The following is a 17082-nucleotide window of genomic DNA, read 5'->3' as shown; positions in this document are numbered from 1 at the left end:
GCTGTGGAAAATACTGCAAGGAGGGAAGGACGCATCTCCTTCCTCCCAGCCATAGTCAACAGCTATTTGCATAATTGCATTTGCTGAGTTCTTTAAAAATAGCTAATGCTGGGCATGGCTGATCTAAATAAAAAATTATTGGTTTTACCACTAAAAGTATATGTAAACACTTGTCCCTTCACGCTAAGCTTTTGCAAAACATCATCAGAAGTGTAATTTCGATAATTGATATGATTGTCTTTTGCTTGGCTTGGTTTGCTGGCACTCTATCGCAACCTGTAAAATCCTGTGGGATGTAACCATTACTGTGCCAAGTGAACTTTGCTTTGGTTTTAGCAGCTTAAAGAATGGCAAATGCTGTGAACTACACTGCAATGGCTGAAGCATCAGATGCTGACAATGTATTTTGCTTTCCCTTCATAAAGAGGACACGGTTGGTAACCAGAAGGCCTGGGTGACACTGTAAGAATGTCTCCAGTTTCTCTCCACAGCAGCAAGCAGGTATCTTATTTACTCAGTTTCAGTACAGTCTGAATAATGTCAAGCTTCCAGCACTGGGCAGCCCACATCTCTCCTCCACCGTTCATACTAAAGATTATCACATGAGAGGTAAGTGGGAAAACTCTGCCATCATGCTAAGAGGCTCTGAGTAAAAAACCAGTCTGAAAGATAATTCATACTTAAATAGCTCCAGTGGGATATTTCATATAGCATTAAAAAAAGAAAAGGATGAATAATTCCACATGCTACTCAGTTTTCACAGAGCGGCACCCGAATCACCACTTCCTATGTGGTAACATCAAGACATAGGCCCTCCTATAGCAGTTGGGACAATGCAAGAAGAGGCCTACATCAGGAATTAGGGTAAGAGATTTTATCTTGATATACTTTCTGGAACCTTCAGGAACTGCTAGTAAAAGGGAAGTTAGCTGATTTTTTTTTAAATGAGCTGTAAATGGAATTGCCGTCTTCCTTCTCATAGCCGAGGAGGCTCAGAAACACACGACAAACAAGCATTTATCTACAAATAGAATCCTGGTTAGCCTGATTGGAAATTAAGCTAGAAATGAAAATATGGCTCATTAGCCATTTTCCTGTCCCAGTATCTTCATAAGTTTTCCTGCTTTGCATGCCACCAAGTATGCCACTGATGGCCACATTCTGGTTACTTCCGAAGTGAATTTTACATAGGCCTATTCCAACGATTTGTGTAATTCAATGACACTTCAGTATTTGCTTTAGTCCAGCCAGTTTCTACATCTAGAACTGACCTAGATGGACTTTCCAACTCCTCAGGAAAAAAACATCTGCCTTTAAAAAGAATAACTATTTATATTATTCAAATGTGCTCTGCTAAAAATATTCCAACTAGTAGAATATTCCCTCATTACTATGGAAGCTACAATGCTCCTGTATCCTTCAACACTTCTTAACTAAATGACAGCTATGATTAATTGAGGCAAAATTGCATTGGGTAGGATGGTCACCTACAGTACAATTAAAAAGAAATGTTCTGGTACAAAAGAATAGTCATGCTATTCCTGTTCTCCCAAGCTCTACTGCAAATATAGGCTGACAGGTTAACAAAAGCATTTCTAAACAGTTGTATGAAATCAGCCATCTGATTCAAGAATTCTGTTCCTCAGTTAACTTGTTATTCAGCTACTGAAGACTTCATTTTCCCATCTGTGAGATGACAAAATCCAATGAAAGCAATATTAATATTTATGTTCTAAATGGAAAAGGCTTTCAAAGCATGTTCATAAAGTGGAAAATAAAAGCAGAAGTTTATCCAAAACTTTCTGGCATTTTACATATTTAAAATTTTTCAGCCTTGCTGCCAGGATTTGTTGGCTTAAGACCAAGAGGTTATATTTTATAAAAGTTACTAATATGGGCAGATAGCGATTCAACTTTTATATCATTTGGATGGTAGGTCTTTATTATATGGGTCAGTTAAAATTAACCACAGTTCATACTGTTAAGAATATTTATTCCAAAATTGCCCACAGGTGGGAAAAAATATATTTTTTGGGGCTATTTTAAATGTTTCCTGATGGTAGTGTTTACATCCTATATAAAGATCATTCAGTAGAATGTGTGTGCATATGCACACATATCACAGCTACTGGTAAAAATTATACAGATACGAAAATACTTTGGAATGAACAGTGAACTTTTTTTCTTTCATATACAGGGTCTAAATTTTAATTAATCATTTAATTAATAACTAAAATTTAAATTTACATTTAATTAATCATGTTGTTGCTTTCTTATGGAAACATGCTTAAAATCCAATACCTTATGTTAACAATACCAATCATTACAAGTAGCTGATGGAAAATTAAATGCTTGCTTTGAAGCAATTCGGTAAGTCCTTATGCATGGAATGCTTTCCTTGTATAGCAGCCTATCAATACTTCCCAATTTTCTGATCAGATAGACACTAAAAAATGGTTACATGAATACATCCAACTGCTAAGATTATATGAGGCATCACTCTAATGGTCTGCATTTACCTAGTCAGAGAACATGCAAAAGAGCAGCAAGTTCTACACATTTTTTCCTCACGTTGTCCTAACAGCAACTGTCAGCACAGGATACATTGATATTATTACATTAGTTCGCAGTTCAAGAAAGAAAACTCATCTTTTATTCAAGAAGCATAAGCACAGTGCAGGAACTGACTCATACTCAGCTCTCTAGGCAGTACCAGCAGAACTAGCCTAGAATATTTCAGTCTTTGAATTCAAGCATACCTATCAGCAGCAGCTCAAAAGTAGCAACAGGTACTTCTGTGTGAAGGTTGATACCATTTTTTCCTTTTTGCATATTAGGAAAAAACCCACCACCACTGCACACAGCACAAGGCAGAAAAAAACCCAACCCTTCGTTTACAGTTTCCATGTACAGAAGTGGGTGCAGTAAGAAAATTCAGGACGGTAAGTCCTGAAAGTGATGAAATTACAGTAAGAAAGATTTCTTTCAGAAGACTACTATAATTTCAAAGCTTAATTTTGATCTTAAATTGGGGGGAAGGAGTGCTGGAGCGTGCATCTCCCTTTCTGATTTTTTTTAGATATTTGTGTTTGTTTTTTCACACTACCGAGTCTCAGTAGTGATACTCTGCTACCCTACTGAGAAAAGTATCTGCCATTTCTTCTTTATCTGGATTACTAAACTATTCTAATTTAACCTGTAGTGTATATTATTACTGTATAAACCCAACAATGAAGATGAGGAGTCATTTGTGTTTATGCACATAAAAAAAACCTATGGCTGACCAGAGAACTAGGGTAGCAAAAGTGGTCTCTGAAATATGGATCTCTCCAACAGTTCATCAGGTTTTCTGGATTGCAGCTGCTGCTTTTGAGGAAAGGGGAACATGCAACGGACTCCAACAGATTTACTCCTGAAGTGGTGTATGTTGTTTATATAAGGCACTTATTTTTTATTGCTGTGACTTGGCACCATCAAGTGGCCAATTCGAGTTTGCTCAATTCAAGTAACAATTCACACAGAAAAACATTTGCAATGAATTAATTAGAAATTACAAATTATTTCAGTCTATTTTAGAAGGAGATGGTATGTATCTTAAATATATGTTCACTAAATTCTGAAGACATTGTCTTCCAATTGTCCTTTTTTCCCCCCAATCTGTGTTCTTTTAATCACGGCCTTCCTCATGATCTTTGAATCAGAAGTTGTTAGCCCACAAAAGTTAAAGACATTTTCAGGGCTTGGTCTTGGTCCAAACTTTACCAATAGTGTACAAAAATCAGTATCATATTATAAACAACTATCCTCTTCCTCACTACAAGAGCTTTGGAAATTATCTGCAGGATTAAACAGGTCACTATTTTCTGTTTCACATCAGAAATCCCAAAGGATTTAGAACGTCAGTAAATCTCACAAGCATATTGTTTACACAGTTTGATCCAAACAGGTAGTGCACATATCAGGACAACTTGAGCTAGTCAGGTATTCCTTTTGCAAAGTTTCAGGGTCAAAATCAGAAGTAAGATATCATGCAATGTAAATTTGTATTCTGATATGTTTGCATAATGTTCTTAGGTAGATGTAAGAAAGTTTTACAAGTGTTAGTGTGTAGAAGGCCCAGAGGTAGAAATCTCCATACATTCAGGTTGCTTATACAGAGGCACAACTTTATGCGCACCAAAGGATTGCAATCATTTACTTCAGAGCGGAATAATGAGAAACAGCAGTGTAATTTAAAGGAATATATTTTCAGTATTTTAAAAAAAATATATACACCTAGAGTACTTACAATAATGAAATACAGTTCATCACCATTTTGAGTGCAATAATGCTAAATTTGGTTCTGTCATTTTATGTCATTTATAAAATATATCATTTCAGCTGAAATATTGTATTGATATTCTTTAAAATATGTACAAGTTATATACAAATACAAAATTACATTACAAATCTCTTAATTGCAAATTATGTGAAGTGTAAATATTTTGCAATAATTTGGACACCCAGATAGATGTACTGTTTCTAAAAAGACTGCAATAAAATCAACTGTAGTTTTTCAGATTCCTCAGGCCGAGGTAATGCCCACTTCTCCTTTACATACTGAATGTCTATCTGTCCAGATTCCTTGGCCAGCACAATGCCTAACAATCCATTTGGTTTTTCTGGTTCTCCCAGTAGAGCCATAGTTACAACACTGAAATCAAAAGAAGGGGGAGTGTTTTTTAATTAAGGCACAATTAATAGAAATCGGCGTTTTCAAACATGTTTTTAGCAGGTTACTTAGAGTTAACTAAATAATGCCTTTTTTCTGCTCATCACAGTGTAATATTCCTCACTATTTCAAGTCCCAGCATGGGCTTTAGCTTTTCACCAGTTACAATCGTTTAATGTAAATATAACAGGCTATTCTTCCCCTGTTCACAGATTCCATCATCAATTTCTAATGATGACTTTAAAATTATTTCAAACTTGTAAAAATGAACCATATACGTTTTCTGGTATTTTTCATACAGTGTAACAACTTCAAAAATTATATTATTTTCTTCCAAAACTAGCAGCATTTTGCTAAAATTTACAAGGCTACAAGGAAAACTTTTAGTTAGAGGGATATTCACCAAGACTAACTTAAGCCTAGGGAAGACAGAGTCTCTCAGTTGGGTTCCCATCAGGGAGGAAAGAGAATCCTCAACACTATTAATTCAGAAAGGCTAAATTAAATTGCTTTTCTGCATTAATCTACAGAATACCCAAGTCTCTACACTGACTGGAGGAACAGTATTGTGAGCTTACCCTGATGTTAGTCTTGGTGAATACCTGCTAGCCAAAAATATTCTTGTTTACTTTTTGTGACAATGAACACAATATATTTCTTTATATTGGTAACCATACTATATACAGGCATTTTAGAATGTTGTCCAACATCTTGCTTATTTTAGGGGTTGATCCTGATCCAGCAAAACTATCTTTGAACTTAAACAGTCCAGTGATTTCAGTGGGAAGAAAATTTTTCTTTTCATATAAACAGCAACTGCTCCATGTAGAGACATCTGTCCCAACTGAAAACATTATACTTGATTTCAATTTATACTAATATTATCTCTCCTTTATCAGACTGTATAAAATAATAAGTAAATAAGGATAAACTACAATGTAGCTCACTATAGTCGCTTTCCACACCTCCAACAGTCAAAAAAAAATAGTTAGAAAAGCAGACTGTAATGAACATTTAATGTCAAGAAAAAAAATTATATCGAAACTCTAATCAAAATGTAGATTATAATAATATTAATATTGTGTTAAAAAGAGAGTAATGTAATGTACTTACTTCTCTGATGGAATAGTCTGCTTTGCCACAGGCAACAAATCATTTTCCAGAAGATCCCAAATGTAAATATTAGATGATGCATCCAGGACAAAAAACACAGCAGGTCTTGTTAAAGCCCACTGCAGGGCAATAATTGGCTGGCCATTTGTGCTGTCATTCCACTGCATGAGGGGATACTCTGATGTCATTTGGTGTAATCTAATACTTCCATCTGAACAGCCAACCTATATTGAAAAAGAAAATACATTCTGGGAACAAAACAACCTAAGCAAGATAAAAACTGCAATTCAATTCTTGAGAAAAATCAAGCATATAAATAAAATTAGTTACCTGACTCAAATGGCACATCTCTCTCATACCTCACTCTATGGACTATCTGGATTTTAACTTTTAATATAACTTTCAGTTCAAAAGCAGTAACTGTCTACTGAGCACACTAGAGTAATCTAATCACTAAACCTGGGCTGAAGTCCTTATTTTCTATTTTAAAAAGTTCTCAATCCACTAATACTATGATCCAGCCCAACTTGACAGTAGTCTGAATTAGGGCAAGGTCAGAGCCTAGAGACCAGTTCAGATGGCTACTTAGTGAAACATGTAATCTGTAAAACGAAGAATAGCTTTCAGTAGGACAGGCTGCGCTTAACAGTATAACGATATTAAACTGATTCATAATGAACAACTAAATCCAAAGACAGGCAGATATCACTGCTTCCAGATATTTTCTTGTAACCTTTGTCTTGCCTAGTATAACATTTACAAGTTTGCTCTAATCCAGGTACAGAAGAAACTATTCTACGAAAACAGAAAATAAGTTATTATTACCCTGAGCCACCTCTACTTCAGGAAGCCTTCCTAGAATTTTCAAATTATGATGACTTTTTACAGTGACTCTGCAAACTGTGCTTACATTTAAAAGGACTCTGCAGACACAAACCTGCAGAAGTCAGTATCACTCTAAGTAAACACATTTGGGAAAAAGGTATGTACATCCACACTGGTAAAGGAAGGTTCTGACTGGGCAAAGGTGCCATAAAATACATACACTGTAGCCAACCACATTCATTTCATACCTTAGGCAGTCCCAATGAAGTCATGTAAATCATGGTAAATTTAGAAATTAAGCATTTTTAAGAGAGGATCACGTACAACTATATGCAAAGATAAGCAGACAGAAAACTCTATGAAAGTTAGATTCAACTTGCATTGAATAAACCTTCACAAGGGTGACCAAAAAAACAGGGGGGTGTGCGTCAATATGAACTGCTAAGGGCAGATTTGAACACACCTGATCACAGGGTATCTGACAGGCATATCCCAAGGGTATGCCTGATGGGGAGAGGTAAGGAAAGCAGGGAATGCCCAGAGCTGCTCCAGAGACCTTTATTTCACAGCAATACACATATTTTGTCTCCAAAATTATTATGTCACTAAAAGATGTATGATAAGAATGATGAACAGCTGAGGCTTCATTAACAGCAGAAGACCTGCTTGCAATGAATAAGCTATAGGTTGAAGAATAAGCTATAAGGTTGAAGTGAGATTGTCATTTGTTTCTGAGAGCCAGATGGCTCACCTTTTACATAACCAAAGTTCAAACACCAGGACACAAAATTTGTTGTCACCCTTCATAGCAGATTGGAATTAGTGAGGTAAATCAACTATCACATCTAGTTAAATATGTCAAATTAGATATCCTCCTTCAGCAAGTAATTAAAAAATGAAACTTGTATTATATTAAAATGTTTTCATACCAAAAACAGTGGCTTTCCAAAAGGGAAGAAATCAATTGCATTGATGCTTATTGATCTCAGTCCACTCTCCTGTGGCCTGAATAATTTTGGAAGAACTTTTAAATCATGTCTTGTACCATGGCCTACAAGCCCCTATGAACAATATAAAGAAAATGAATTAAACAAAACAAAACAAATTTTGCATTATCAGTATTACAAGAAAAAGTTAAATAATTCACAGAGTTGCTACCTTAAAAGATCCTTAATAGCTAACAGATTTTAATAATAGTCTCAAATTATAAATTTTATATACAGCCTACTGGTAAAATTCCAAGTAAATGGGGTAGCTTCCAAAACAAAAAATAACAATGAGATGAATTTCAGCACATTACTCACAATGTTTGTTCCAACAATGAAATGATTAGGATTAGAAGACAGAAATTTAATAGTCAGTGTCTGGGGCATTCTCTGGCGCACATCCTTTGGGAAAAGGCTAGGAAAAACATAAAGGTAAAAGATGACATAAATACAGCTAGTTTTCTCCTAAAGCTATGCAAGTACATACAGAAACTCGTAATCTAAAACGTCTATGACTAGCTTTAGGGAGAACCGGATATTAAAAAACCCCCCTCAAACAACTAACAGAAATATTGTTAAATATATGTTACATAACAGCAAATTAATAAAGTATAGGAAAAATTAGCTTTGTGAGATATGCACGTAAAATCTAAATGCTCCTGTTTTCTTACCTGTTATTCAATTCCATAGTAGAGCTATGTACTAACTTCACCTTCCCTCCAGGAATTAAACCTAAAATTACATAAAATAATTATTTAAACTGATTTAAGCACTTTGCATTACGAAAGTGCTATCATCAAATCAAAACTTAAGCTAATAAGTAAAAGGATATTTCATAATTAAATTGTTTATTGTAGATACAGTTTTTGATATGTAAGAATCTTATATCATTTAGAACTATTTACTTCAGAATTCAAGTCTGAAGAGTTGTAATCTTTGACAGAAATCAAAGAAAAGGACAGAGAAAGGGAAACATGATTACATGTTTGTTTTAGTTTTACAGTATGCATAGAACATCCTGTAATATCACTCTATAAAACCCAATTTCAACGGTGAAAATGCACATTTATGTCACTTGGATCTTTGACAATGAATTATAGTAATGAGATATGGTAATAATGCTTCCATAAAGATGGTATATGTTACTTGTTTGTAGAGAATAACACAAATAATTCAAATCCTTCAAACATAAGAATTTTTTGAAGAGGACAAAAATGAATGCTGGTAGCAGCAAAACTCTCTCAACACACAACCACAGCTTTAAAATGTACCTCTCCACAGATGTAAAAGCCAGCTTTAGCAGCTTGATATAGACAGACGTTGTAGATGAGCTTATAAATTAGAAAATTGATCAAAAATTCTAGTTTGTTAGAATTACTTCATTGTTTATATATGTATTTTAAAATTTATCAGGATTTTAATCATAGCCTTTTCCAGTTAGGTAAGTATGTATGTCTAAATTTGTTCAAAGAACAAAAAACGGAATTTTCTTCATTCACATAAGTCAAAAAGGGCTGAATGGACTTTGCTCTTTTTTCATGGTAACTTTTTTCTCACACTAAATTAAGTAACTTACCCAAAAGAGAACTTTCAGGACAATTATCAAAATGGAGACATAGGCAACAACAAAAGCATTATAACAGATTTGCTTAAAACTAAAGAAAGAGCAGGAGGACCAAGGACATAAAATCTCATCTCTTTGAAAAAAAGCTGAAAAGAAATCTGCTTTGACAGAAGAAATGTAGTTGTTTGGTGGCAATTACCAATACAGAATTAGCAGATGAGAATCAGATAGCAGTGAAAATAATTCTCATGATACCTAACCAATAACCCCAAATATCAGATATCTGTCCTATTCAGAATGAATCTTTTCCTCAGTAATTTTGCCGTCTTCTATTTTTTGTCATCACTGAATCTTCCTCTCTCTTCTAACTTCATAATCTCAAAACTCAAGCACTTTATTCTACCTCTAATGTATAGTACTCACCTAAATCAGTTTGTGAACCAGCTAAATCCACTTTTTGTAGTTCAACAACTACCTGAAAAGTCAATATTTAACATTCATAAGCAATAAATATTTATCAGACTTTAAAGTTTTTTAACTAGTTGTAATAATGTATGCCATAACTCTAAAGGAATGTTTAGATAGGTAGGTCTAACATTACAATGATTACAGGTAGATCCTCTATCCCCTGTCAATGTCCACAATGCTAAAAATAGTTTCATATGCCTGCTGGATGTTCCCTGCTGGAAAGTAGAATATGGGAAATTATATTCTACACTTAATTGCTAGTTGGCATCTTGTTGGATGCCATTGGAAACTACCCTAAACCCCCAAATAAGGAATTTTAACACATTACCTGCACTTTTCACCATTCATGAAATAGAAAGGGTAGATCATCTGGTCTGAATCTGTTGTTACTAAGTTTACTTAGACCTTTAAGGGACTTAACTAGCGATACAGAAGGGAAATACTTTTATCCCCTTATTATTTACTGAGCCATTCAGTTTCTCAAGCAAGATCAATTCAGATGCAAACTGCAGCTGGGCCAAAGCTGCATCAGAAAAAAACTGAAAACATCTGATAGAAAGAAGACTTGTCTGGGCAGTAACTGAGAGCAACAGACCTGGTGCTTACCTGACCGTCATATTTTAGGCAGGGTAATCTTATCCACAGATTTTCACATTTAGCCTCCTGAACATTTATTTTATATACATTATGAATATAATTTCTCACATACATCCAGTACAGTCTCTGACACCACTGTGATTCAAATAAAATGAAGTAGGTGGGTGAAAGAGGGCTGAGGTCTATTATTCAATTAATAGAAGTATGTGAACATGTTCCTATGAACCAGAACTACTGATTGCCTGTTTTCATGAATTCACATACCTGGTAATAGTTTTGCCTAAAGATAACATCATGGCATTAGGGAGTCAGGTCAAATATTTTGAGGAGAATTCCAACAGAACGGCTAGAGTTGCTGTACTTTTCAGGGAAGAAATTCTCATCAGAAATCCTGGATTTGGGTTGCTATATTTGAAGAAGTATTTTATTATTGCAACACACAATACTCTCTCTTTTCATACATATATTACTCACCCACATATTGAGGATTCCATTTTCATCCATTGAAGCTATCTGAAATGGAGAGCCTGACATTTCTATGGAAGGAATAGTAACAATTTAAATTCATACACTGACCTTCATCCTGAACAGTATCACAGGATTTGAAACATTTCCTTGGTTAATACATTCTCTGAAACCTCTATGATCCTCTCAGCTGCATAAAAAGGGAAAGTGCCCAAATTCTACCAAAGAAGAAAAAGGCATGAAACTTTCTTTACTGAGAGGGTGGTCAAACACTGGAAGGGGCTTCCTAGAGAGGTGGTCAATGCCCCAAGCCTGTCAGTGTTTAAGAGACATTTGGACAATGCCCTTAACATCATGCTTTAACTTTTGGTCTGCCCTGAAGTGGTCAGGCAGTTGGACAAGATGATCGTTGTAGGTCACTTCCAACTGAAATAGTCTATTCTATATCTCTGTCTATTCTAGTATGTTCAGTTTGTTCTACCAGAAAGGCAGATGATCTCTGTCTGCATCTTTTAAAATGGATTCTACATGGACTTTGGAACAGAACATAAAGTGCAATAGATGAAATCCTCTAAAACTTGCAATATGCAGCACATTTCTTTGGACTACTATGGATTTCAAAGTGAAATCTGCAATGGAACTAACAATGTCTCTTCCTGCACACTGCCTGAAAATTTGGGAGCGTGAGGATTAAAGTTTCTTTGCAAAGGTTGGTCATAAAATAGGCAAAAGGCACAGGAAGAACCACCCAGTACAGTCACACATTTTAAGTGCTTCCAGATATAAGCAAGTTGCTCCACTGATTTAGATAGGGGTTTTTTTGGACATTATAGATGCACTAGGACTTCTCTAAAGGCAGGTTTTGAGTGATAACTTGTTTTATCATGGAAGAACAAAATCATGTCTTGAAAACAGACATTATAACAAGCATGCACCCACATCTCATGTGAAGCTGCACTGAATGAACACTACATAAAAAAATGAGAGCAGAAAATAAACATGCATGTTGTAAGCAATTGATACTACAGACAATTTAAGAGGCAGAATAGAATTATAAACTGGATTTTGGGTATATTTGTTTCATTAGATACCTAAAGAAAGACTCAGACATACTGATGCTTTGAAGAGCAGCTTACATACCTTCCTGGTAAGAGAGGCTTGAGAGCCCATAATTCTGATCAGTGTAGACAGAGGTTGAGACAGGCTCCACTGCTAGTATAGGAGAGGTATGGTTTACTGAGTTTAGAATGCCATCTGTAATTAAGGATAATGAAAGTAAAACACTGTATTATTTTCAACAAAACCAACAACAAAACCCTAATCACTTTTCAGCTTATGGGAGAATGGTGATTACAAAGAAAGAATGGCAAATAATGAACTTCATAAAGAATTACTTTGTACAAAGTCTCAAATACAATACTGCAAACTGTTTCCTAAATTAACAAAATGCTACTAGATAAATCAATGTTTCACCATTTGTATTTACTTCTCATTTTCCAAATGACTGCTGCACCATTATGCCACTGTACCAGACATTTCATTAAAATCTGCTATTTCAGGGTTAACAGGAAAATAATTATGTTAATTTCAAGCTCCATAAACAACAGAGGTAGAAATAAATCACTGCTTACTATAGAAAAGACAAAACTGAAGAAGAATTACTCTTAATAGAAAGTAACTACCCTGCAACAAACAATTCAGCACAAGAAAATATGTATTTACCCTTTAAAAATATTTTAAAATAAATCTGTATTTAGCATAATTTCAATATGCATTCTTTGTCAGATACTCTTGATTTCTGGACTTGCCCTGTGCACTGAACTTAATCTCATTTAAGACTAAAGGCATAAAGCTTCCTAAGTATAGAGCATTAAAACCTGTTTGCTTACATAAGCAACTACATGAAACTGTATACATACATTTCACTACTATCTCATTATGCAACACAAGACCAAGCATCTTAGACTTCTAATTTTTTTAGTAGATCAAACAACCAACTGTTTACTTTTACATGGTTACTGCAATTAGATACACTTGTAAACAAATGAGGATTTTGTGCATGTGAGTGGTGGGTTTTTTTAGAAAAACAGTAATACCTCTGTGTAAGTTAAATTGTAGCACCTGCACACACAAAAAAATGGAAAATAGATAAAAAGGACTTATTTTGCAATAATGAAATTATTTACAGAAATACTGCTATGTGTTATTTTCCACTCTAGGGTACAATACAGTGCCAAGAAAAATGGCACCAACTTATAATTAAGATTGAGACAAATGCCAGTATGTACATCTTATTCCCAGTCTCTCAACATACAACTACATACAATGAAAACGTCAATAAGAATAATGACTTGCTCCTCTATTTAAATTTGCAATGGCAAACATTGGTAATAGGTATAAAGATCCATTCCTTTCCATCACATGCATAAAATTTCAAGGATCTCATACATCAAGTCAAATGCAGAGTGAACTACTTCAGATTGTGTCTTTTACTATGTCAGCTACAGGTCTTAAATGAATTTCTGTAACTTTTGAATTTGTCGTCCATAGATTATAAGAAAATTTACAAAAGACTATGTTATTTTGATCATACATTAAGGGATCAGAAGGGTAGAAAAAAAGAGAAATGCAACAAGAAGAAAATGTCAAAGGATGAAAGAAGGCCACTCACAAGCACTTCTGGCTTCCCAATATGTATGCAACACTAATTTAGGCCATATCTAAACAATGCAACAAATGAATTCCACATTATTTTTTGTTGCTGTGCTTCTCTGCCATTAAGAACCTGGAAAAAGCATGTGATATCTCCCAACTGGCCCCAGTGCTAGAGATTTTGCTCATGTGACAAGCCAGATGACAGAAAAATGTATGTCCAGGTTTTGCTCCAACATGCAACATCTCTAGAGCTATTGAACCAGAGAGCTTTTGGGCCCCAAAGTTTAGTCACAGCTTCAGAATTTTAGAAATGTATAAAGGCAAGATTCAGACCAAAGATTAAGACACTTAAAATGGTATCCACATATAAGACAGTTATATAATATCTGTAAGTGAACTAAATGTAATCAATACAATCAATCCAGTGAACCATATACAGATACCTAGATTAGGATAAGAAGAATAGCTCTCTAGATCCCACGGAATAGCACTGCACTGGTTCTAACAGAGGTTATGCATGTATACACTTGGATATGTATCTTGCATATAACCTTATAGAAACATGAAGACTTAGGTGACAATTTGTACAGATTGTGACCTTTAAATGATGTTTGAAAAACTGTGGTTTACAGTCTTAAATTACTTTGATTTTTTTAAAGACACCTTAAGATGTGTGTTTAGATGTAGATAGAAAAGAAATGCAGGCTATATTAACAGAGGTAACATGATGAAAATTGATTAAGCTAATGATTTCAGATGAGGTCGTAGTTGAGTAGGCCATTTTAATATTACAATGCTCCTTAGGTTGTACATCTGGTCCACCTCCCTTTTCTCACTGCTTGATGCATATTGAGCCAGCTTACATTTCTTTACAGCTATTACTGATTGGCAATTTTTACTAGACTAAATGTAATCTCTGAACTGGCTAAACTAGGCTACTGAGGAACAGGGAGCTTAGAAGAATTAGTAGTGGAATTGTTTCACTGCCCACAAAATGACTAACCAGAATGCATAGATACTAACCAGTGGAAAATGTTGGAACTCTAAATGTCCAGTCAGTTTCACTGATTGTTACATGAAGATGCATCCTTGAGTCTTCTCGAAGATCCCACACCAACAATGAACCATCTATTGTTCCAGCAAAAACTAATGTTGTTTTATTGGGACTAAAGCAGCAACACACCACCTGTTAGGCAGTAAAAACATGCACAGCTGATATTATGATAAAGGCCACTGATTTGATAAGCCTGAAATATGTTTGTTCTTCCTAGGCATACAAATCCAGAAAAGACAGATTACAGGTGTTTCTGGCAGAAGGACAATTTATTTAAAAGGGAAGTAGGATACAAGACTTTCAGTAGGCTTTCCCTTTTCAAGATAACTGTGTCATCTCTACCTACTGCCACAAAGCTCAAGGAGGTGACTAAAGTTTATGGTAGCGATGGGTAGAGAGAAGCCCTGACAACATCTGAACCAGCTGTTTTACTTCCGTTCACTCTTCAACCATGAAATGGGGTCATAATCAAAAAAAAACCCAAACCACCATGACCATCACTACATTCTAGTACTGGGGCACCAAATGAAATGAGAATAGTGTTTTGCTTACTAGGCTCAAATGTGTTTCTCCAAAGATGACATATCTTGCAGCAAGACAAGAAAACAAAATACACATAATAAAGCCTTTTATTCAATGGGCAAATATACAATGTTATTAAAACATACCTCTGAGTCACATATTAAAACTTTCTGAGGACTAGAGGGCTGCCAGATGTTCCAAACGCATATGATGCTCTTTCTGTTCAGTAAACCAACATCTGCCTTTTCAGGTAATCCATGAACAGAAAGTAGTGTCTGCCTCTGAACTTGAGAGACATATAAGCAGGATATTTTTCGGTCTAAACCATTAAAAAGGAAATCAAGAAAGAAAAGTAATAAATAAAAAAGAAGACTCACTACAGATGAAAAAGCATATCTAGCTGCTATAGCAACAACCAAAGAAACTAAGACATAATTATGAAGAATATTTCTATTAACAGTAGGTGGCTTTTGATGCTATACAAGAAAAAAGGAGGGACTAGAGAATGAATCCAAAAAATTAGAAGTAAGCAGAAAGCAAAAAGGAAGAGAGTTAATAGAATAATTATTCTGGACATAAGCAAGCCAATCTGATCTGACGTCAGTATATTTACTGAAAATTGAACCAAGTCTCACACAGGAAACAGCACAGGCCAGCTTTTTCTGGTTCATCTCATGTGTTCATATTAGAATATGTATGGGTTTGTGTTATAATAGGTCTTCGTAACGTAATTACAATGGTTTGTTTTTTGGTTTTTGTTTTTTTTTTTTTTTTTCATCTGAACATCTACTGTTTATATGAGGAAGATATAACTGCAGTTCAAATATACCAGGCTATATTCTCCCTGTTCAATAACCTGGCTTTTTTTGAAACTTTGGCTCTACTGTCAGCATAAAGAGCCTAAACAAAATCGCACCCCTTGGGATGGCCCTTCAACAACAGGGGCAAGAAATTACATCCAGGGCACCCCTATACCATGGTATTCACTGGCTGTATTTCTTGTTTCACAGCAGCTAGGATACTCTGATGTTCCCTGTGTGAGATCAACCAGCACACTGTTACAGCAAGATTAGCACAATTAAAAGAAAAGTGGGCTTTACTTCATCTACATATCCTGATATGTACTGCTTGCACTTCAGTCATGACAAAGAGCATGGTATTTTGCATAAGGAAGAAGAGTTCACACTGTATACTAAAAGGTGTAGAATAAGTTCCCTTACCATGGAGGAATGGCTGGTTAGCATTTAACTGGAAACAGCTATCACTAATAGACAGACTGGTTTGTCGAGATCTTAGTTTCCACCTGGGTTGTGTTGCAACTTGATCTTCCTCTAGCAAAACAGCAATCACCTTTCAAACATAATTACATTTATAGAAATAAAAAGGTTGTCTTATCTTTCAGCTTTCCTATTTGTAGCTTTCTAAAGTATGTGGATTAATTTAATAAACTTTTATCAACTCTCCTGTTAATTTTATATCTTTGCAAATACTGCTTTACGGACATAAAAGTTGCACAGCTCTGTTTCCTTTCCTTTGCAGAGAGATGAATCTCACTGATAATGAGTATTATTTAAGTAATTTATTTAAATTAGTCAGAACAAGTACTGTAAGTGATCTATCACACTGTATACTTATGCACACAACTCATAAGGGTTATTAAGTACATAAATGTACCTGGCAAGCAGACCGGAGGAAATTTGCTAATCTTTGTGAATCAATTTTAGGTGTTAGAGCTCCATTCACTGACATATCCTGGCTGTTAATGGGACCTAAGAAAAAACAAAAACCAAAATCAAACTTGAAGCTTCAAAAAGAAATCAATTAAGAAAACCATAAGAACAATATAATTTTTAGCAAGAGGAGAGTGGCAGAAATCAACTTCTCTTCAGCAGAAGTAACAGCACTGAAGAATAAGATCTGCTGGGGAATCATACCTGCTGCCAACAGAAACAGCAATCCAGAAGGAAGAAACTATTTCTGCCACTTATTCTCCACTCCCTCCACAAGGGAATTCTGAGCACCTATAGCAGTTTGCTATCCATGTAGCCTGCCATATTACAAATTCTGATAATTAATGGCTACAAAAGAGAAAGTTTACATGTATACATCCATAAATGAATAA

The 17082-nt window shown here is 35.1% G+C and overlaps 1 protein-coding gene across 1 annotated transcript in view; it reads right to left on the bottom strand.

Annotated features, from left to right (window-relative positions):
- Nucleotides 1-4226: 4226 nt before the first annotated feature.
- The window catches only part of WDR60 (WD repeat domain 60), a 30996-nt gene continuing 18140 nt past the window's right edge, over nt 4227-17082 (bottom strand). The window contains exons 13-24 of the mRNA XM_009696751.1: nt 16635-16729; nt 16181-16310; nt 15107-15279; nt 14408-14570; nt 11870-11983; nt 10739-10800; nt 9623-9674; nt 8307-8367; nt 7954-8050; nt 7579-7710; nt 5825-6048; nt 4227-4693 (exon numbers count right to left, since the gene is read on the bottom strand). Of these exons, the coding sequence (XP_009695053.1) occupies nt 4522-4693; nt 5825-6048; nt 7579-7710; nt 7954-8050; nt 8307-8367; nt 9623-9674; nt 10739-10800; nt 11870-11983; nt 14408-14570; nt 15107-15279; nt 16181-16310; nt 16635-16729 (1475 nt within the window). The 3' untranslated portion in view covers nt 4227-4521. The remainder of the gene's footprint in view (nt 4694-5824; nt 6049-7578; nt 7711-7953; nt 8051-8306; nt 8368-9622; nt 9675-10738; nt 10801-11869; nt 11984-14407; nt 14571-15106; nt 15280-16180; nt 16311-16634; nt 16730-17082) is intronic.

Source organism: Cariama cristata, unplaced genomic scaffold (assembly GCF_000690535.1).
Source record: "Cariama cristata isolate BGI_N322 unplaced genomic scaffold, ASM69053v1 scaffold43, whole genome shotgun sequence".
Taxonomy (NCBI): domain Eukaryota; kingdom Metazoa; phylum Chordata; class Aves; order Cariamiformes; family Cariamidae; genus Cariama; species Cariama cristata.
Note: the sequence above shows the minus strand (reverse complement) of the source record. Positions and strands in the feature narration are given on the sequence as shown.